We start from the raw sequence: 22,165 nt of genomic DNA on the forward strand, positions 1-22,165 counted from the left end.
TGGGCCTCAGTTCTGCTGCTGCTAAAGGCAAGGGGAGCTTTCCTACAGTGAGAAGCACAAGGAAATAGGGTAGGGTTCCTGTGCTCAAGGCTGGGGCAGACCCATAGCCACATCCACCGGTTTTTGTTTCATTGGTTTTTTTCCCCAGCTTGTTCTGTAAGCTGAAATCAGATTCTCAGAATTAATTGGTAACTGAGACACATATGTTAAGTTTTGATTTGGGTCTCAAGCATACTATTAAGCTGACCATCCCTATTTGCTGTGGTTTTGTTGGCCTTGCAGAGCCACCCTTGGGAGCTCATGGGCGGGTTTCCTTATGCATGGAACTAAAGCAAAGAAGTGCTCCAGCACTGCTGTCCCGCTGCTCAGGGATGTCCAGTCCATAGGGTTAGTCCAAAGCAAAACTTTCTGAGATGCAGCCTCAGAGTGAGGGTTAGGTCCTCAGTGCCGCATGCTCTGCCTTGTGCTCCCGCTCCTATAGCCTGGCCCGTATGGCAGATGTAGATATTGCCAAAAAAGCATTATAAAAGGTGCTGAGTCGTCTGTCCTGAAGGTAAAAATTTGCCTTGTAGACAGCACTAGGAATGGCAAGGAACATTTTCACTCGTTGCTGCGCTCTTCTTGACTAGCCAGCTCACACGGTGGGGAGTATGCATGCCTCTGCATTCCTGAATTTGGTACTAGGAATGCAAACAACTGCAGTCCCTCAGTTGGCTTTGTGCTGCGAGTGTTTGTCCACTGGGAACCAAGAGCCAGATGTGCTTCACATAGTTTCCAGGCAGCACTGATCCATCAGATGACAGTAGCTATTGAGTGCTTTTATGGTGGCCCAGAGACACAAAGATGAAAGCCTGATGCCTGTCAGCACCTCCCTTGCCATTTCTGTGTCCCTTCAGTTTTCACTCGAGTCCCCTCCCAAAAGCAAATGCCACAGAACACGATGTTGCAATGTTAATGACCTTTATTCTGGGGAAAGAAAATCCCAAGTTTTAGAATGTTGGACTGTCAGACAAATCTGGGCTAGATTCAAACTTGTTGTCATATGCTTTTCTGCACCCACTCCCACTGCCCATGCAGCTGTTTGGAGCCTCAGCTGGGAACCCACCTTCTTTGTCTTTGGATGCATTTTCCACAACATCTCCATCTCCTGGATGATTTTTACCAGGAAAGATGAGCAATATTTGAATGGTTTCTCAAAAAAAGGCATTTTCATAGAAGAAGAAAAAAACCAACCAACCAACCAAACAAACAAAACCAACCCAAAATCCCAAATCCAAACTGATGAACAGTCAAAGGAAAAAGACTATAGGGAGACCTAGAATAATTTCTTAGAGTGGCTTGTGTTGCTTCCCAGCTGCTCTGCCTTTAAACAGCTTCTTACCACTAACTCGGGGGCTCCACCAATTGTAAAAGCAAGAACTAAGCAGTACCAGACTCAAGTCTCAAAATACCAACCATCTTAGATATGGGGAGCAAAGGGTTGGGGGGGCTCATTCAGAAGAAAACTTCTAAGCATTATCATAGCATAAATAATATGGCATCTTTCACCTCAAATAGCCTAACACTTCATAAAATGATATGAGCTTTACTAGTTGCTGAAACACAGCTATTTCTGAAGTGGAACCTGATATCTTTTTCTTTCTCTTTTTTTTTTTTTTTTTTTTTTTTTTTACCAGCAGAGAGCAATGTTTTAAGGTGGAGAGTGAAGGATGCAATACACAACCAATCGTAAGTATAATCTTGGAAGGCTTTGCAAAATGGACAGATCAAGTAAAATCTACTTTCAGTAATAACATGCATTCTGGTGTATCATAAACTTTCATCCTCAATTTACAGATGCAATTCATTAAAAAGAAATACAGGAAACTCCAGTAACATTTGTCCTCTCAGCAATGCTCTCTTACAGCTCTTTGGTAGCAGATGCTCTGGTTCCGTTCCTCTCTTGGTTCAGTTTAATGTCCAAGTCCCGGAGCTGGCTGAGGAACCCTGGATTTGGGCAGATGTCTCTGTGAGCACTCACTGTTTTCAGAGCATCCACGATTGTCATGTTTTCACGGATCATTAAGAAGGCAAGCACTAAAGATGCTGAGCGGCTCACCCCCATGGCACAATGCACAAACACCTTACCTGCCAAAACAAAAGAGGCAGAGCAGGTGAGTGGCCTTAGCATTTCTAAAGCAAGGACAAAAAGCACTAGAAACACCGGAAAACAACAGCGACAATTAGTGGATACTCAGGGAGGATTAGCATAAAATCATGCCATACATCTTAGGCAATTCATACTGACCTCATGCATCTAATTTAGGCCTCAGATTAAAATAGCTGGAATTTTCTGTGGAAGGAGAAGCTTTCTGTGACTAAACTTGTTAGCGCAGTTTTCTGTGGGGAAAAAAACCCTCCAACAGTTCTGGCAGAAAATTTTGGCCCAGCCCTGGCTGTGATCACTGACAAGTCCCATAAACTCTGTAGGATAGTCTGCCTGTGAAAACGGGCTCATAATTTACTGTATCTCAGCAGCCCAGTGTGAGCTATAACTGGGGATTTAATAAAGCACTCTAGTGAAAGCAGCAGATCTCGCAGCCAGTCAGAGTCGGAGCAAACTCTGGAACAAATGGAAATTATGATAACTAAGCCATAATCCAAACTCTGCTGACAAAAATTCAGCAGGCTGCGGGTCAGGCTCGTAGTTTTTTACTTAGTTCATTAACTGCTGCTGCTTCTCTAGCTTAATAGACAGCCTGAATAAAGCTCCAATTCTGTGAAGCACTTAAGCATGTGAAGCATTTAAGCCAGCGCTGAAGTGCTGCTGCTCTCATCTGAGTGCCACTGCTCCCATCTGTGTGCATCAGGAGCAAGAGCAGGGCTGCACTACGTGGGGCCAGGCTGAAGCTCCTGCCAGGGTGTGAGGTGCATGTGGAGGCACATGGATCCTGCCAGTTCCTGCAGGAATTGGGCAGGTGGGAGAGCGCCCACAGTGCCATAACCTCTGTCCTTGCCTCTCACTTCCTCCCATCATGCTGGGCTTGGGGCAGCCAGCCTTCCCCAGCTCTCCAGGGCCTGGCCATGGCCACCTTCTCTGCAGTGTGTGGCACAGGCACCCTTCTCCCACCCTGCACGTGGCGGTTCTGCTTGTGTAGTCTTGAACTGTGGGCTGAATCTGAGCTTTGCTGGCTGCCTGTTACTGCACTGAGATGCCATTTGGCTCGTGTTGAAACTTCCTCCCAGAGCTTCTTTGCCTCCCTCTTACCTCCTGAGGTGTTTAAGGCTTTGCTGATGAAATTGGCAGCATCGTAGAAAAAGATACTTAAATTAAAGGAAGGATCATCAAATGCTTCTATTCCATAGTACTCTATTTGCAGATCTTCGTAATATTTGGCTCCTGTGTTGATGTTATATGGCCCATCTGCTGCATTAAGGATATGAGTAATGTTGAGGCTTTGAAGAGTAGTTTTGCTCCTAGCAGCCCACCTGTTTAAAGACGCGAAGAGCTCATTGGCAACACTCCTAACATCCTGCTAACATAGCATGGTTTAAAGTTAGTGCCTGCTCCCACTAGGGAAGGATACAGGAACTGCATCTTGCTCACGGAGTAGCAGATTTTGAGAAGCCCATATAGGGCTTCACTCTTGAAAATCATGGTATGGTGGTGTGGAGAGGAGCAAGAACACGGACTTGCCAGTGGGTACTGTTAGTTAAGAAAATGCCTCCCAGCAGGTAGTTCCTGGGAACATGGCTTAATGTATAAAGTGGTTGAGATTTTCCTGAAAACAGTTGTTTAGCAGGTTCTAATCTCTCATTCATAGTGTGCATGGGTCACAAGGGTGAGAACAGATGCAGCAGCACGTCATTCCTGGTTCAGAAATGAAGTGGCTGCATCACATCATGTTTACCAGCCAGGTTCTCTCCCCTGCCCAACATGAACTGGTACTAAAGTTATTGCACAGAACCGTGATCCATAAGTAACAAATTCACAAGGAGGAGGAATTGGGAAAAAATAAGCTGATGAGCTATGTAATCTGCAGCAATCCAAATAGCAACAAATGGCAATAAATGGCAGCTGTTGCAAGAATAAGGTATTTGCATGAGAATTCCTGTTTGATATTTTCAGTTTTACCATCCTTGAAAGAAAGTTTGGGTTTCAACCGGAAAAATCCCTATTATATAATTCCTTTAAGCTCTCTTCCATCTGGCTGCTGATCCTGCTACTCCTATTTAAATGTAAGGGCTACTATCCTCATCTGCAATCTTAGAGCACAGTTTCCAGGGTAGATAGATAGTGCATTTCAGAGTTTACACCAATTTGAGATGGGTTCTTTAAGACTTTTGTCTAGAATACAAACAATTCTTACCCTGCCAAATCCCCTGCAGTACACAGAATATGGAAAACCCCATTCAGACGCACAGTGAGTATGACACCATTTTGTATGTCATGTTTTTTGTGACATGCAAACTCCTTCTGTTACCAGTTTTGGAAGCCTGCATAGCAAAAACATTCCTGCAGACCCAAAAGCAGCTCCCCAATGTACCACACCCCTTCCTCCCTCTCCCACGGACCAATAATAGTTCAACAACAGGACCATAGGTTCTTACGCATCTCCTAGGTAAATATTTGGCCAGACTTGGTCCACATGATTATCAGACCCTCCTCTAAACCAAAAGAGCCGCTGGAGGTCTGATAGCGCTGGTGTTTCATAGGAAGTGCTCCCTGCACTGCTGGTTGGAGATGAAGAGTCTCTGGTGTGAAGCATCTGGCTGCTCTCTTGCACACACTTGGGCTATATCAGAGACGGCTTTTCTGAAATGAATTAAGAGGAGATTTCCATACAGAAATAATATTCCCTAGAAAGTAGTCCTGCCCATTACCCTCCAAATAGCATTACATTATTCTAACTAGTGTGTGTAGCAGGGCCTGCAGGTGTTGCTAAAAGCATCCAGAGAGCAGGCCTGACTCTGTGGTGGGATTACAGGCATGTAACTCATCCCCTGAGAAAGCAGCAGCAGCAGATGATATGATTTAATTTCTTGACAAGTAATTCTGTTGAAAAAGAACATCCTGTGCCACCAAAATGCAGCACTGGATAAACCTCGTAGGTGCAGGTATTATTTCTGTTACTATAGCACTGATGACTGTGTGCAGGAAAGCTCTCATACTTCATGTTGGACAGTTACCAAAGTGTTTGTGTACACTTGATTCTGGTTAGTTAAAACTGGAAGTTTCTGAAAGAATGAACCATTGGACTGACTTATACTTACACAGCTCCTAGAGCCAAGGTGGAAATCTTATGATGTGCATGCAAGACATATATTCATATAGTGTATATATATACATATATCAAATGTATGTGCATACAGTTTTCTTTCATTTATGGGGTGTATTTAGCATGTATATATGCATACGTGTATACATATAAATGGATTTTCACATGCATATTTGCATATCTATGTATGTGTCTGCACATATATAAATGGACAAAACTTGAACTAGTTTTTTCTGTCTCTCAGGTGAATACCCCTGAACACTCAGCTATACTGGTATGCTTGCATCTGTCTGTCTCAGTCTCTCCTCTGGGAGCTGTTCTACTTTGTATAAATAATTTGATAGCTGTTTGCCTCCAGAGAAATGCTGTTTCTCTCATATGAGGGTTATGGTCCTTACCTAGGATGTGAGAAAAAAGAGCATCTCAGTTCTGGGAAATTATAGAGCTGAAAGTTCTGGCTTTGTTGCCCTGTTGAGAATCCCATCTAGGACCCCATACAGCTTTGTTCCCATAGAGATCATGCAGTAGAAGGCAGATATCCCTTTTGCAATGTTGTTTATTGGTTTAGACAGAGGAAGCTCAGGCTAGTCAGTCCAGCCTAAAGCAGAGCTTCAGTTAAGAGCAAGAGTTCAAAGATATCTAAGTGGTCCCTTCCCTGAGACTTCACAAGCATTTCTCATTATCCTGAATTGCTGTTCTCACCCCCAGAGAATACTGATGAACTTTGGTTGGTTGCTTGTTGGCATTAAGGCCATAATAGAACTCTTCCCAAAGCGAGGTGGCCAGTTTATTCTGACATGGCATCAACTTTTGCTATAGCACTTGAATGCCTGCATCTAGAGTTTGACTTTATTTTCCCAGCAATTCTAGAGAACAAGTGCAGATGGGACCTTCAGAAGTCATCTAGTCCGACCCCTGCCCAGCAGCAGCAGCTGCCAGATGGAGATTGCTCCAAACAGCCAGGTACCTTATTTTTAACAGCTTATGTTGATTTGGGGAGTAGGCAGAGAGCAAGGGAAAATATCTTGTTGCTTATGGAAAAAGAAGTAGAGATGATGCAAGGCATATTACTGAACACACCATATATATTTCTGTGACCTCAGCCTAAATTTGCTTCCTCTGCCCCTTTCTCCCTCCTCCTCCCCAGAAATGTTAAGAGCACTTACAGCTTTTTTTGTATGTTCCAGTAAAAAGGAAGTCTCCCTAGGGTAACTACTTAATAAGGAAAATATGAAAATCACAATAAAAATGATGGGAGAGATGGAAAAAACCTGACTGGTTTTACTTTTAATGATGAAGGAAAAGAACAGCAGGGAAGTATAGAGCACTACATGGGTAAAAGCCTACGAATTTTTCAGGGCATATAACGTAACACCAAAAGCTTTGGTAAAAGAGTATGTTGTGCAATCCCAGCACAGATTAGTATGAAGAACAGTGCAGGAAAAGGTACTGTGCCTTGCCCTACAAGTTTTACTGCCCTGCAGCAGAAGTCATGCACTGTGCTCAAGAGCTACTGCCAGCATTGTCATGATGACCTGTTTGTACTTTCACCGACACAGAACATTAAGCTGAAGTAGCAAAAGGAAACCAAGAAAAAGATAATAAATAAAGTTTCTACATCAGGAGATTCGTAAGACCACAGGCTCATTTTCAAGGAGTGTGGTTGACTCTCAGTTGCTGCAGATGTTTAAAGGCTGAAGTTGTGGAGGTAAGCAGACGGATACTAAACTTGCAGTTCTCCTAGCCCCCGCTTCTTTAAACTTCTGTTGCAACCTGTCAGCTAGTTATAGTAACGGAGATGATTAGCAGAGAGAGGGAAAGGGATGATTAGCAGAGAGAATTACATTGCGAAGCCTTTTGTTTGAGACCTGACTTTGAGGAGGTTCTCCAAGAATTGAGTCGTTTTGGTGCCGGTGAAAATTAGCAGGCAACTCCAGCCTTTGTAGCCAGGGAGGTGTTTTGCAACAGAGCTCCCTTTCATTCAGCAGTCCTCTTTCCAAAAAGTGTGTCAACATCATTCGCTTCACATGACTAATGCCAGACAAGTGAGCTCCTCATGTCAACACCAAGAAGCATAGCTCCTCCCAAGCACACCGCTCAGTCCTGTGTTGCACTGGCTTTGAAATTGAATTGCTCTGCCGGGCCTTTGGGCTAAGCTTGGAAATAGCTATACCAGATGATTGGACTAATGAGGAAAGTAATATGAATTTTTTAATTGAAGGCCAGGGACTTTGCTAGAGGTGTCGTGTGTCGTCCGGTCGTGTGTTCCCTCCCCCCCCCCCCCGCTTCCACTGTAAGATACTGCAAAGCTAGCAAAAGTGCTGCCACTGATTACATTTCTCTAAGCTTCTCCCCCCGGGTGGCTCCTAGAAGCTGCTCAAGTTGGAAAGAGCCAGTGGCTGCAGCAGGGCAGGAGTCCCTGTAACTGGGTGGGGGAGAAATAATTCTATATTACAAGGTCAATAATGTTTCTGCAGAGAACTAAACCATGCAAGTTCGATAGGATTACTTGTATTTTAAACTGTAGCCTGGAAGTACCTAAGGACCATCTCATTAGATTGTTTCTTTCCATCTTTCCTTTTTTTTTTTTTTTTTTTTCTGGTTAAAAACAAAACAACAGGAAACAAAACAATAAAATAAAGCCTTCTACCTATAGTAGGCATTTGAGACTGGATAGGGATTTTAAGGGCAATCCAGATGTATTAACCTCTTTGCTTCCCTGGGAGAATACAAGGTAGTGCAAGCTTTAAAACAGCTCTGTCATTACACATCAGTTCCCAAACTGCACCCCAAATGGGCAGGGCCTGCTCAGACTCATTTCTGAGGTGTGGAGCCTGAGTCACAGGGGCTTGAATTTCCCTAGTGGGCATGAGAGCCAGGCTGGAGGCACAGGCAACTGTGGTGCTGGCATTGCTGAGCAGCAGGAACATGCAGGAAGGGCTGTGGGTGAGTCTGCACCCTTGTTTGCATGCAGCTGTGCCATTCTGGGGCCTCGTCTACAACATCCTAGTTAAGCTTTGTATCTCCTGATTATTACCCACCACTTGAATGCTACAGTCTGCAAGGCTTTTTTTCCTACACTGGAAACAATTGCTGTTTTCTACTGAATATTTTTCTGGCGAAGAAAAGAAGCAACCACACAACCCCCACTGACTTCAATTGGCTAAAGCATTTAACAGATTCGTGTTGCATTTGCAGATTCCAGTGAAAGAAAACTCAGCAAAGTTCTGTGAAAAAGCAAACACTCCAGCATTGTAGGTTTGAAATAGTTCAATAAAAATGACCATTTTTGGTTTTCTATTCAAAGTTACTTCTGTTTTGGAATTTTACTTCAGCATTGTGTAAAATCTATTAAAATATTACAACAAGATAAAGTGGCTTGTTCCTGGTTGAGAAAAACATGTTTTGTTTAACTAAAAATGAACACAAACTAACTGAGCAGCCACCTATTTGCCTAGCCCTAAGTTTCACTTCTGTATCAGGTGCAAAGCCTCTCACCATTTTGCGGTGCTTGTTACCTTGTCTGCTGAAGACTGAACTGGGCTATAGAGATGTTAGTGACTGTCTGAAGAGGAGGCAGTGGCAGGGCATTAGTTAGGCCCCAAGTCATCTTTCCTCTATCCCTTTTCCTAGCTGGCACAGCTCTGCTTGTGGCTCTAATGATAGCTTGGATAGGAACAGGCATCTTTCAATAACAAGGTCTTACATGAGATTATTGACAGCCTTGGGCACAGCAGGGCACTAATTTTGGCTGGACCTGTGGTTACTACAATAGCACGAACACCAGCTAACAATAACATGATACAGAAAGCTCCTGCAGTCAAATATCCTAAATTTCCCGAATCAAAGCCTGACAAACAAAATGGTTCAAAATGCCAAAGCATGAGATCAAAATATAATTAATGTAGAAAAAGAAAGAAAGAAAAAAAAAAGCATCAGCCTCTTGGATGCATTTGAAATTGCTATCTACTCTTGTTTTTCTTCTCTTTTCTCTCAAAAAGCATCTCTACATTCATCTTTTACACTTCTTGCTCTTTTCTCCCAGGTAGTGCTTAACACTATGGCTCTTTGTCCTCCTGATGGAAAAATCCAGATGGAAAGAAGTGTGGTTCACAGGGAAATGATCATGTAAGTGGAATTAATCTTTCAGATACTGTAATGTGAAATCTGATCTTCCTTTTTATTAAGAAGACCCAATCCATGTCTCTACATTTTGGTCAGAATTCAATGCTAAGAGAACCCAGGAGTCTCCTGAGGTAGAGCTGAAAGCCTCGTGTGCAGAAACAGGCACATTTAAAAGCAATAGCAAAGTTTAAAACAGCCAGATGGGAACCTAGCAGGCAACCGAGAGGGGAACTCTCTGTTTTCCTTGCAAGCCTACAGGGGCTTGTTTGCAGGAATTAGAATCTCTCACCAGCAGTTCACTGCAGCTCTAATACCAAGTGGTATTGAAAATGAGAAGCAGGTTATGGCTGATGGTTTAAATCAGGCACCTATGGGAATTTAGAAATGAGATCCTGGACTTGTCTCAGTGTAGACCGTGCACATGGCAGAGCAATATTACTTTCTTGGCTGACTGCATCATATATTATGGCCTTTTATTTTGCCCACACTCAAACAGCAGGGAACAGTAGAAGTTCATTGCTCCTGCTCGCTGTTTAAACACTGATCTGCCTCACCAGAGGCAGAGCCCCTGAATAATGGAAAGCAGAATCGGTCCCTCGGCCTCAGTGCGGGTGCATGTTCAATGCAGCACTGTATTAATGCCATTGCCATTATTGCAGAGTGAAGAGAAAAGCAGAATGTACAATTAAAGCTCTGTTTGGTTTGGGTTTTAAGAGAATTTACTACCTGGGAAAGATGCCAGATCGAGGGCTCTGGAAAACACAGCCCTCTCTTTAACCACAACGTCGAGGAGGAGCAGGAGCAGCCCTGCACACCTCCTCTGTGGCTACCCCCTCAGCTCAGCTTGCAGATGCCCCTTGCCCTATGCTGGCAGCCGTGTTTTACTGGGTGAGAGAAAATCTGAGTCCTCACACCTCTTCACTGCTTGGTCTCCCTCCTGACACCTCTGTTCACATCCGGCCTTGTACATTTATGATGGGGCCCTCTGACTCCTCCGAACTGAGCTGGAAGGTACCAACTTCTGCTTGCAAGGAGCCTGAGCTGGGCTGGAGAGCAAACGTATCCTTCTACCATGAGCTCTACAGTCCCTACACAGGGCTGCTCGTGGGGCTGGAGGAGCTGCTGCAGGGCAGAGGCAGCCTGCTGCTGCCCCACGGGAGCTGCACGCATCTGGAGATGGCAGGAACATGCGAGGCTGTTTCAGGAATAGAAGCAGTCAGAGGGCAGAGCAGGTGAGGGTAACCAGCCTCAGCCAGGGGTTCAGATAGCTGGGAGAGCCAGCGATGGTGAGGCAGGTCCCAGGTGACGGGAGAGGATGTTATTGCAGCTCACGGGAGTGGCTCCTGGAGAGCATTTCCTTTCCTTTGCAATGTAACGGATCTGCACCTATTTTCCCAAGACCCTGTCTTTCCAAGGGGGGAGAACGTCTGTGCTGCCTCCAGCCCCCCACTCCCACCCTACCTCCCCAACCCTCAAACTGCCCCATTTAAGAGCCACACAGCTTAGGCACAGGGCTCAGGGCTAAAGCTGCATGAAAGGATGCTTGAAAAATGGGAGCAGTGAGTGCAAAACTGGGGAGTCCTGCGTGCAGTGACAGGCCATGGCTGTGGCAGGACGACAGCTTTTACATCTGCAGCTTTCAGATTCAAAGGAGATAGAAAAAAAGTATTACCTTAGCAGCTGATATTTCTGAGCTAGTCAATGCACCATCTCCAGCAAGCCAGCGCTGCCCTCCACAGGCTCCTACCATAATTTCCGACTCCTCGGTGAGTATCTGTCAAGCCTAGGATGATGATAATTCCCTTTTGGGGCCCTCTTGTCCAGGGTACCACAGATAGGAATTAACACACCCTCCCCCTCCACCCCCCGGAAAAATACTGGGTTTTGTGATACATCTCGACTACACTCATGCTTCTCTCTGAATTAAAAATAGCTGTAGTTCTAAGTCCTGCTGCCAGCAGCCATAACTGTGCTATATGCTATATCAGGAGAGCACACAATCACCACGCAGCTAACTGCTTCTAATAGTAGAAACTTCACTCTAATCTTATGTAACGCCAGTAATGGAGCAGAGAGGCTGTGACTTGTGAGCAGCTTAGACAGAAAGCTTTCTTGGGCAGCCCATGCCCTCAGGGCAGACGAGCTCCAGCAAGAGCAAGAAAAACAAAGTGACCTTGATATTGATAACAGTTCAGTGAGTGCTGTCACAGCCAGCGCTGTGCTGAGATTTCAGCCGTGTCACAGGCTGTCGATAGGAGTGAGTTATGAGCAGCTCTGATACAAATTACGTCCAAAAGACCAGACTCGGGGTGGGAAGCGTAGGGGGGGAAGGGGTGCCTTGCAAGCTTCAGGAAAGACAAACAAGGATGTTAACATACTGCTATTAAAAGGGGCTCCAAAGCACTTGTCATTCTGTAAGCAATATGGATTTGTGTGACTGTGGATTAAAGAGGTGGGGGTTCTCTTTGATTTACTCCTCAAATTATTTTTGTCTGACTGCTGCTGTCAATACAAAATTGAAAATGCTGTCAAGCTTGTGGGATTTCAGAATATTTGAAGGCATGAGTAACGGGGTTTTGATAATCCTCAGTCTTCGAGCTGTCTGTCTCGAAGTGAACATAAGCAGTGAAGTGCTCTCCTTGCCTTGCCTCGCTTGAAAGGGTACATACGAACAAGGCACCTCTTTCTGAGGTTGACAAAGCTGTACAAATTCTTTGCAGTGGAATCAAGTGCAGAAAGACTTCAAAACTCTGCAGTGGAAGATCAGTTTTGTCACTTAAGGTTTTCTCCTGCACATCCACGGAGATTTCAAGGGACATTCTCAGCTTGGCTGGGGCAGAGGGGACTGGTTTTTCTTTAGGCTTTTTTTTTTATTGGCTGACTTTAAAATCACAATTTGTTTTTCAATTAAGTTGTATTTTAAGTAGGATGATTGTATGTCTCAAAGGAGTTGACCAGTGATGGGGTGCATGAGAACAGCTGAGAGAAGATATTAAAACCTAGAACTGAGGTTTACTTTCTCTTGCAAACTTTTTAGTTATGTTTCTGATGACTATTTGCCCTTATCTTGAATTTGAAGAAATAAAAGTGGGGGTGGTTTTCCTGTTGCTCCTCCCTGGTTTTGGGGTACCAGGTAAACCAGGTAGGTGCTCATCGGGGGGTGTGGGTAAAGCAGTGTGTGCAGCCACCTCTCTGGGCTGAGATGGATGAGGGGCCAAGGGCAGATGGGGGGATACTGTTGCTGCACTACGGAATATCCAGTCCCAAGGTCACTGGGAGAGCTTGTCCTGCCTTTTGCTAACTGGTGGGAAGTAGTTTCCCCACCAGGCCCCGCTGTGCTGTCCCTGTGAGGAGCCAGCAGCATGGTGCTGCGCCACTCACTCCCCAGATACCAAGTTGATGCTCCCTGAGTCTTGCAGTAGGTCAGGCTGAGCAGGAGCAAGGATTGTTATGTGCCAGGAAGTTTTTGGAAGGTCTTTCACTTTTATGTTGTCAGGTTTTATGCTGCTGTTTTTCTGATGCTGTTTCCTGCTGAGACTTGGTGTGGCTGTAGACTGGTGCCAAAGCTGGTAGGGTGGTGGAGGGAGGAAGAGCCTCCAGCAAAGCAGCAGCCTCATGGCTCCCAAGGAGAGGTAACAGGGAGGGATGCAGCCTTGCTGGGGGCTGTGCCTGCTGCAGGAGGTTTATAATAGACAGTTTGGGAACAGGCTGCAAGTGCAACGATCCCATTTCCCAAAGCAAACCTCAGTGCCTTCAGCTCAGCCCTGGGCAGGCTGTTCTCTGCTTGAGAAAGTTGCTGTAAGCAGGAATACATTAAGGACTGTGAGCTGCTCAGGTACAACGGTAGTGGGAGCCACCCATGAGCTATAAATAGCATCAACATCCTTTCTCTCCAGCGCCTGGCATCCCAAGCAGTCGTTTTTGCTGGTGCTAGTGAAAATGAACAAAGCTTTGAACAGCTTTTATTCATGTTGTCTTTGCAGGCTAGAATTCTGTGGGTAGTTTTTCTTACTGGCTCTGAATTTTGAGTCTATTTTAAGTGAAAATATTGGTGCTTTCTCCTTTTGGATTTTTTTCCTTTTTTAAAATTCATAGAATCATCATATATCATTTTCATATTTTTAGCACAACTACGTGGGAAAAGCTATTGTGATAGGAGAGTGGGGATTACAAGTCATCATTTACAAAGAACTTCTGTGTGATTGCAGGAAAAGGGGGGGAAAAATCCCAGGAACTAAAATTTAGTCTTAGATAAATCTTATATATGCTTTTAACAAAATATTGAAAATGTTTTGTTTTAGTGTTAAGCAAATAATGCAAGGTGTTTTGGCACGATTTGTGATGTTTGCATTGAGACATCAGGTAGATAGAAATAGCTGCTGCAGTAGAACAAAAAGCCTTACTTGGCTATCAATCAGATGAGATCTTCCTGTGGTTTCATAGGAAACAAAAATATCTTTTGTCAAGAAGCTATAAAGACCTGAGAGCAAAACTGGCAAAAAGGGCTCTTCTCAAAATATTTAGGGTGTACTTGATGAAGTCCTGTTATATAAAATGATAAAGCCTCACATGTTACCAACTCTCATTTGCTGTTAGAGGCATTCAAGAAACATAACATTTTGGTCTGGGATAACCACTGAACCACTGCTACGAGATCAACAGCTAGAGCTGGAATCATTAGAAGAGTTTCTCAGTATGCAAGAAAGGTTACATTTTTTCCAGTTATATCAACTGATCTTATTATGCACTGCCTTCACTGACAACCCCTGCCTTAGACCAGCACAGCAACACTGCTGTTACTGAAAGGCTGCGATTTTTCATATTGCCAGGAGATGGCAGAAGAAAGCAATCTTGAATGATTTAAAAATAGTGTACTCATGGCTGGCCTTTAAAGGGAGCTGCTACTGATAGACAAGAAATTGCACTGGCTGGATGGACGATAAATGTGAAATGTACTGGATAAATTAAACTGCTATTGACCTGCGTGTATATATCAAACGATGGACACTGTATCGTTTCCTGTGCAGGTTCTCTGTATAAGAAATGCTTGTAACAATGCTCATTTTTAATCTACGCAGTGCTGTTTGGCCTGGTTTTGGGCCAGTTGTCACCTCAGACAGTGTCTCTCCTGCCTGTTCTCCAGGGGAAAGCTGACCCTTCAGTCACATAGGTCTCACAGAGGGGATATTTCCACTGCCAGGACTGAGCTGTGGGGCTCTAAAGGAGGGCTTGGATGGAGAAGTCTATGCTGTTCGTGCTCTCTCCCCAGCTGCTTTTACTTCAAACACTTTTCTTAAAAGAAATAAACCCTCTGTAAGAACGGAAATTCTCTTGGAAAGTGCATCCACACTGGAGGGACTTTAAGTTAACCAAAGGCATGACTCCTCTCCCCCATCTAGCGCAAAGCTCCCCTTGCATCCTCTGAAAGGTGAGAGAAAGCTGAAGAGAACTTGCAAAGGTCGTGGGGCGCTTATTAACCTTGTTTCCGAACGGCAGCACAGGGCGGACGCTGGGGGTCCCGGTGGCGGTCTCGGCCGCTCCGCCGTTCCCCGCCAGGTGTCTCCGTGCCTCCAGGAAACGGGAGGGCATGCGGCTTCGGCGAGCGTCCTGCCTAAGCGCCAGCTTCCTCACCCAAGCTGCAGCCTCCTTTCTCTCTGTGCCCCACAGCCTGTGCCAGCATCCCTGGAGCTGATGGGGGCAATTAGGGGGGTTTGTACCACGAGCAGCCCTTCTGCCCATTCTGCAGTAATTAAAAGTACCATGAGGTTTACGAAGCAGCCAAGCTATTGAAGTCTAAAAGCTGAAAGATACACAGGGGAAGAATCACTCTACAGTTGTCCTGTTTCTTATGCTGCCTTCCCCTATACTCTGCTCTGGGCTGATGGAGAATGACTGACTAGCCAGGCCTTCAGATCTAACCTGTCTTGCCACCTTTTCCACACGTCTTGTGAATGAGGTGTTCACAATATCCATAACTAGATATCAAATGAAACAACATGGGCACTAAATATCCAGCATGTGCCTCCCAGGCTGGGAATACATTCATCAGTATGAACCAACATTCATTTCACAGTGGCAGCAAGGAGGAGAATGACAAGGGAGCAAGAGTGAAGAAGAAGAATATTTAAAGCAACTTTCAGCTGTTGTTGATGATGAGGAAAAGCAACTGATGATATAGACACCCATCACCTGGGCAAGAACACTCTTGTCCCTTGAGGTGATGCTAACACAGGCCCCAGTGCTCTCACACCTTTCCCCTCAGGGAAAAAAGCTTGGCTTTTTAAGGTACTGTTTCTTATATTGCTGCTTTTGATAAAATGATTTTGTACCCAGCTGGGTTCTGCAATTAGCAGCAGAATCAGCTTCATCTTGTGAAGAAAGAACAGAAGCTCTGCAGCTTCTGTCACACCACAAGAACACTGCCAACGTCCAGCATCTTTCTTTGCCCTTTGGCTGCCTACCTGTGAGTTACAGGGTTCCACCTGCTATTCAGAAATAGATTAAGCCTTCCTGAAATGGGTAAGTTTAGCAGAGCACAAGATGGCTTTCAGTCTGCCTCATCCAGGACGTCCTACCACCTGGGTCCTTTTGCCAGGCTTCCAGCGATGGATCATCTAGGTCAAAGCAGTGCTAGGGTATGCTTAATCCTGCTCTGGACATGAGGCGAGTAAGCACATACCCTTTACACGTTGAGGTCTTAGTAGGTATGTGTGTATGGGGCTAGCAACACTCTATAGACAGCTGTTCCCCTTCCATGCTTGAAAGGAGAAGCTCCTCTTTCAGCTAATTCTATTTTTATTATTTTTTTTTTTTTGTGAAGACAATAGCAAGAAACTGTTCTGCACAGGTTTATCCACAAAACAAGGATAAATTCAGAGCTGCCCAGGAACTGAAAGTTCTGGGTAAAAGGGATTTTCTATTTCTATTCTACTGGGTGAGGTGTATATACCTGAGAGGGAACAATGCGCAGGTCAGCTCAGAAAGGAGGATGCTCCTGCACAGGTGATGTATCGTGGTTGTGGCGCTGGATCAAGGCTTGAGGGATCTGCACTGAACTTTTCTCTTCTGCTGCTTGCTCTTGACCATTGCTGCAGTAATGGCTGAGATTGGGTAGGTTGGTCCTAACCCAAAAGATCAAATCTGGTCTGAAATGCCCAGAGCTATGTTAGCTCAGTTGGGCTCCTTTTTCTACTTCTGCAACCATCAGATACAGGAAGGGGGTTATTGACTTTCTGACTATTGGAACAGAAAAATGTGTGGTAGAGCTGAGGTGCTTTCTTATCCTAACTTACTATATGTCAACTATAGTTTTTTATCCATGGTGACAGATGTCTGTTGATCATGCCTGTCCCATTTTTTGCCTTTCTAGTATCATAAACAATTGTGATTATCAAGTAACTCCATCTCATCCCTCTGTTAGCTTAAGCATCCTGTTGATGAGTCAGAAACTGGCTGATGACAGGCAAGACCTCTCTGGTTAAAAAATTCAAACTCCCTCTGCTAGCAGAGGTGCTGGCATGGTGATGAGGCTCTCTTTGCACACACAGCCTGCCTTCTGCCTGGTTACATCTCCTCCACGTAGGATGCTGCATCTTGACTTTACAGCTCCTCTACATAGCTACACATTGCTTTCACAGCGGGATCTATTAGCACCATCAGCCCCCCCTTGAAGAGATCTGAAAGCATGCCACCTTTTGGCACAGGAAGGCAGCCTGCTACCCCCAGAGGAAATACAGACAAAATCCTGGCCAAAGAGGGAACCATGAGAACAGAGCTAGGGTTATGACTTTCTAAATTTGTATCATCAGTCTGTATTTGATGTCTGGGTAATAATAAGGGGACCAGTCTCTTACAGAAACCTAGGGCAGGTTAAGCAACACAGAGAAAAACAGTGATTTTCCTGAGCTGCAGGACAGAGGATGTGCAGGGTCTCACTATTCCCCACTCACAACCTCTGTGGCTGAGGATTTCATGCAGTATCTCTTCCTAAGCCCTTCAGTCAGAGCTTTAAGTATGTTCAATATAGCTGCACTTCTTTTTTATTTCTGAAGAGAATGGCTTTCCCTTTGTACTGTTTGCATTTTGTCATGCTACATTGGTTTACTCACCGTTTTCCTGAGTCTGGTAAAGAAGCTGTCTGTGAAAACAAGAGCAGAAACAAGGAAAATTATGAAAGATTTTTTATACATATATACATGGGGGAGAGATTTTTCAAAGGCAGAAAGCAGAGTTTATCAGGTTATGCACCTAAGTACTGTTCATGCCCTTGAAAAAATCTCACTTACAGTGTTTAATTGGTCTGTGCAAATCCATTGCCAGAAGAGGTAATTGACCATTTTTATAGAAGGATTGGTAACAGAAACACTCCAGGCTATTGTTTTAGAAATTAAAAAAGAATTAGGAATTATGGAAAGAATATGTTTCAGGACATCAGCCAGTCCCTCCTGAAACTATGCAAATTCGCTTGGTGAAAACAACAGCAGACACAATGAAATGAGTTGTATGTGAAGAACTGAGATCTTGAACATTATATTATGCAGAAGGTAAAGATCTGTACGAGATAAGTAACAGCTCAATGTGTTATCAAGGGTGCACTTCGATTTTGATGAATGTTAAAAGAACCTTTAGCCTTGAAAATAAAGAGGATAATTTCTCTCCAGGCAATGGCTGCTCATGAAAGTCATAAAATAAGAGCACTGGAGCCCTAATTTTATAGTGCTTTTTAAATGGTTTTCAAATGGTCCAGCTGCTTTGTGCCACAATAACACAAGGCAAAGATATTTACGCCAGCGATAACAAGCATGCATCAGCCTGCCTGCACTGCTCTCCACAGGCAGCCTGCATTAGGTGAAACACACATGGAAAGCTGGTACTTGCCAATGTGGATTGATCACAATTACACCATGGCTAGAGCGATCCTGGGAAGCTGCTTTTTCCACCAGACAACTTGATTGCTTTTCTTGTCTATGTCTCGCCTGCAAAGCACGAGATGTACGTGGCCAGCGATGTTGGTTCTATTTTGACACTTGAGAGTCTGCCAGCTCTGTGTGCCTTTTCGGCCATACTGTCCTTGGCAGGCTTCTCTTTTCAGAAATAGGAGGGCAAATTCAGCCCTGGGTTGCACCACTGGTTTTGGTGGGAGTTTCCCCAAGGATTACTTTCGCCCCAGTGTTGGTGTTCTGCTGTTGCACTGCATTGTTTTGTATGGAAATGCATGCATGTGGCAAATGAGCTCTGGGCAAATGCTACATAGTTCTGCTGAGACACTGGAATTGCCACCAGCAACTTTCCCCAGGTATTTACCTCTGCATGTCTAGGACTTCGGTCTAAAACTGCAATTGGTTTACAGCTCTAAGATGACCTGCTCTGAGATGAGAACTACCCCAAGGTCATAGAATCATAGAATAGTTAGGGTTGGAAAAGACCTTTAGATATCATCTAGTTCCAACCTCCCTGCCATGGAGTCATCTAGTTTAACTTGCCAATTTGGGCAGTCATTTCAAGAGTCTGAGTAGTATTTTATCTCTGCAATCCCCTTTCCTCTGTGAGACACTGTCAGTAGACAAGAGTACTGGGAGAAACCTGTCTTCTGAGGAAGCAGAGTAGGGTTGAAAGACCAGTTCCTTTGTGAAATATCTCTGTAAATGTAAAGAAATTGGCTAATTCTGTGTTCATTAGTGCGAGAGACAGATCAGTGTTTGTGTAAAAAGATTTTGATGGGAATGAAGAATTCTGAGCATGAAATGAAGGCTAATTTATGGCTGAAAATTTATTACATTTGCCATAAATCTCAGGTTTATAAAGCTAGACAGAGCTGGGCAGAGGGCATAGCAGGAAGAAGCTACCTCTGGGAAGTCCCTGGCCATTGAGCATCTATTGTCACCAGGGTGGGAAAATTCTGTCCCGCATGTGGGTGACTTCTTGTACATGCTGGACTATGACATTTTTTTCCCTTTTCATTTGCTGATCCCAATGCAGCAAAACAGGTTAGCATCTTTTTATGGCAAGGGATATCTTTAAGACCTTTAACTTTAAACAGGGAACTGTTTTCTTCTGGTGCTGAGTTCCAAGTGTTTTATTGAGCAGAATGGACAACAAACTGGGAATGTATCCTAGAGTAGTATCTAGCACTTTTGTTGTCTTCATTAACCAAATGACTGAGGAGAGACTGGAGCATATGGAATTTAGACACCTTCTAGCCCTTAAACAGAGAGGAAAGTTAGGTTTGAGCCTTTAGGTCATGTTCCTTTCATCTTTATCTCATATTCAGATGGTCTGTCTGATGTTCCTTCCTGTTTCTTTGATCTTTTTTTATGACATAAGAGTTTAGAGCTTGCATAGGTGTACACTGTATCTAAGTTCGATACGTAAATCCTGCAGCTTGATAAAATTGCTCGCTACTGGAGAACTCTTTGGATAGCATTGCCTAGAGGAAAGTAACAGAAGATCATAAGGTAAGCCAGCACAAGGGAAGCAGATCTGCTTCTTCTAAGAATACAATGAACAAAGATATCCTCTTCAAAATAGAAATAAATACATGTAGTGCTGTTCCAGGCTGCATGGAATAATGCCATGGTCACAGGCTGCAAAGCCCATACTTCTGCCTCATTCACATCTCATCTCATCTCATCTCTGAGAGATCCAATTTACAGCAGCTGAGATAAAGCAGCCTCCAGGGTATTACATTCATCCTTCCATAAATCAAGAACCACTTTTTGTTACTAGAGATCCAAGTCCAGAAAGAGTGGAAAACACATGCCATTAGGCTTTTTAAATGGCCAATTGGCATGTCTCTATGATAGCTCTTTGCAGCTTTTGGCTGTTTCTCAAACCTGAAAGGAGCAATTTTTGTGTTGTGTATGCTGATGAATCAATACTGAAAAACTTAAGAAATCAGTGGTTTCTGGCTGAGAACTCAGAACTTTCTCCGCATTCTCGATAATACAGCATCATTTCCTCTTATAATTGCATTTTTTTTTTCTTCTCTCCTGCTACAGAAATACATTCTGATGATTCCCAGTAAACCACTGTGATCCTTACCACTGATTTGGACATTGGCTGCTCCTAATCTTTCAGAATCCTGCTGTCCTACCACCTGCCAATGGAGACAATGTCTGTAAGTGGATAATTAGGCTTACCCATGTGGCTGAGTGAGGTTTAGTTAATGCTGCTTAAGTAATTTGTGATTGCCTAAGGAAAGCGCTGCATAAGAGCAGTGGTTTACCACCAGGAGAGGGACTCACCATTTGGCCTTGTGAATGCGCTCAGAGGCAGTACAGAAACATGCACCAAGGTGAAAGTCGATCAAGTTCTCTGCAGGTATTCCATCATAATGCATTTCTTGGCCGTGAAATGTTTGATCTCATTTGCTTCCCTGCATGCAGCATCCAATGCATGGGTGACACCAAGCCTCTTCAGGTCTTTCTTGTTATGGGCTATGGAGCTGTGGAGAATCATATATGAAAACTCACAACAAAAAGCAATTCAAGGTTTCTTGTTACCTTGTAATGTATTCCTGTCTGTAGAGCCCAGCATCCACCATGTCTTGAGACATGCTGTGTAAGAGTAAGGTAGTAAAAAAAAAGTACAAGGTCGTGATTGCTGAATATATGCAAAATATTATGTGGAAATGCAAAATTTCAAGTTATTTCACTTATGTAAAGACAGTTTTCTGCTTATAATTTCCTAAATATTTTTAACAAGTGTTACAGGCTCCAGCTGACTATGAAGTCATTGGGAATTACTGGCCCAAACACCTTACAGAAATTCAGTTCATGAAGTAGCTCAGGTCCTCCTACAACTGGACTTGAAATATGCATATTGAAAGAACACACCCAGGTTTTAGCATAGCCTGTAACCATTTTATGTCAGCCTGTAATAGTATTCTTTGATTCTTTTGTAGTTTCTTTGAGCAGTATTAGCCTTGCTAATCTGCCTAAACTCCAGTTGATAAACCTGCCTGCTTAAGATCAGCATGAAGTTTGATTTCTGCAGGATATTTTACATCTTGTTCTCTTAGATGCTTATTATCTATCACTTTAAAAAATTTTACTTTTCAAACCCACAGGGTTTTATTAATTAATTAAAGGCCTTGGCCTTGTGTATCAGCAATAGCTGACAGCCAGACAAATAGTTAATAACTGGTTCATTCACCACTTCAAAGTCCTCTAGGATGAAAGACATGAAATTCATCACGTAAAGTCAGCCATCCGTACTTTATTTTACAAGAGATATTTAACTTCTTTAAAGAAAGCTGAATTTCTGATAAAGTCATGAAGAGAAATATTTCTTATAAAATACAGCATTAATTCTAGACTAAACTTTGATTTCCAGGTAGCTCCATATAAACTGCACCTAACTGGTTCCACAAAAACAAGCAGTGACAATTTACCGTGCTGCTTCAGGTTATTTTAGCTCTGGCACAAGTCCTGATGTTGGCATGGGTTTGCTCAGTAGCAGAGGCTTCCTCTGTTTATTGACTTCACTGAGAGTTGGGTTGGGCTCTAAATGCAAATAACCTCTTTATTCTGCGTCTCCCCCTCAGGAAGAGCCTATGAAACCTTATTCTCAGGTGCTGTTCATATTTGTCTTATTGATGTTGGCAGAGTACAGAAAATTCTATCTATAGCACTTGATAAACTTCCAGTTTCAGTGATCGCAGTCTGTAACTCATTGTACTTAAGCTCAATATTAGCCATCAGCTGTTGCATTAGCAAACAAGCCTGTTTACATTTTTATTCTTGAGAGCTGAATGTTCTTGAAGTTCATCTTTTCCTTACTAC

General features: G+C 43.8%; 1 protein-coding gene and 1 long non-coding RNA gene across 6 annotated transcripts in view; one reads left to right on the top strand and one right to left on the bottom strand.

Moving 5' to 3' along the window:
- The window catches only part of DUSP13B (dual specificity phosphatase 13B), a 140,824-nt gene that overhangs the window by 116,891 nt on the left and 1,768 nt on the right, over positions 1-22,165 (bottom strand). The window contains exons 1-7 of one of the 5 annotated variants that reach the window (XR_010610746.1): positions 21,775-21,821; positions 20,627-20,826; positions 18,261-18,358; positions 17,492-17,520; positions 4,591-4,795; positions 3,248-3,468; positions 948-2,127 (exon numbers count right to left, since the gene is read on the bottom strand). Coding sequence is in view for 4 of the 5 variants with exons in the window: in XM_065670669.1 (XP_065526741.1) it covers positions 1,901-2,127; positions 3,248-3,468; positions 4,591-4,748 (606 nt within the window). In the remaining variant the exon portion in view is untranslated. Of the gene's footprint in view, positions 1-943; positions 2,128-3,247; positions 3,469-4,590; positions 4,796-11,055; positions 11,139-17,491; positions 17,521-18,260; positions 18,359-20,626; positions 20,827-21,774; positions 21,822-22,165 lie in introns of those variants that run through there. The other 4 variants (XM_065670669.1, XM_065670670.1, XM_065670672.1 and 1 more) reach the window with 4 other exon arrangements.
- LOC136010058 (uncharacterized) overlaps positions 6,047-22,165 on the top strand; it is a 32,182-nt gene continuing 16,063 nt past the window's right edge. The window contains exons 1-3 of the long non-coding RNA XR_010610747.1: positions 6,047-6,221; positions 9,304-9,386; positions 20,381-20,499. This is a non-coding gene — a long non-coding RNA (uncharacterized LOC136010058). The remainder of the gene's footprint in view (positions 6,222-9,303; positions 9,387-20,380; positions 20,500-22,165) is intronic.

The sequence above is a fragment of the Lathamus discolor genome, chromosome 3 (genome assembly GCF_037157495.1).
Source record: "Lathamus discolor isolate bLatDis1 chromosome 3, bLatDis1.hap1, whole genome shotgun sequence".
NCBI classification, from domain to species: domain Eukaryota; kingdom Metazoa; phylum Chordata; class Aves; order Psittaciformes; family Psittacidae; genus Lathamus; species Lathamus discolor.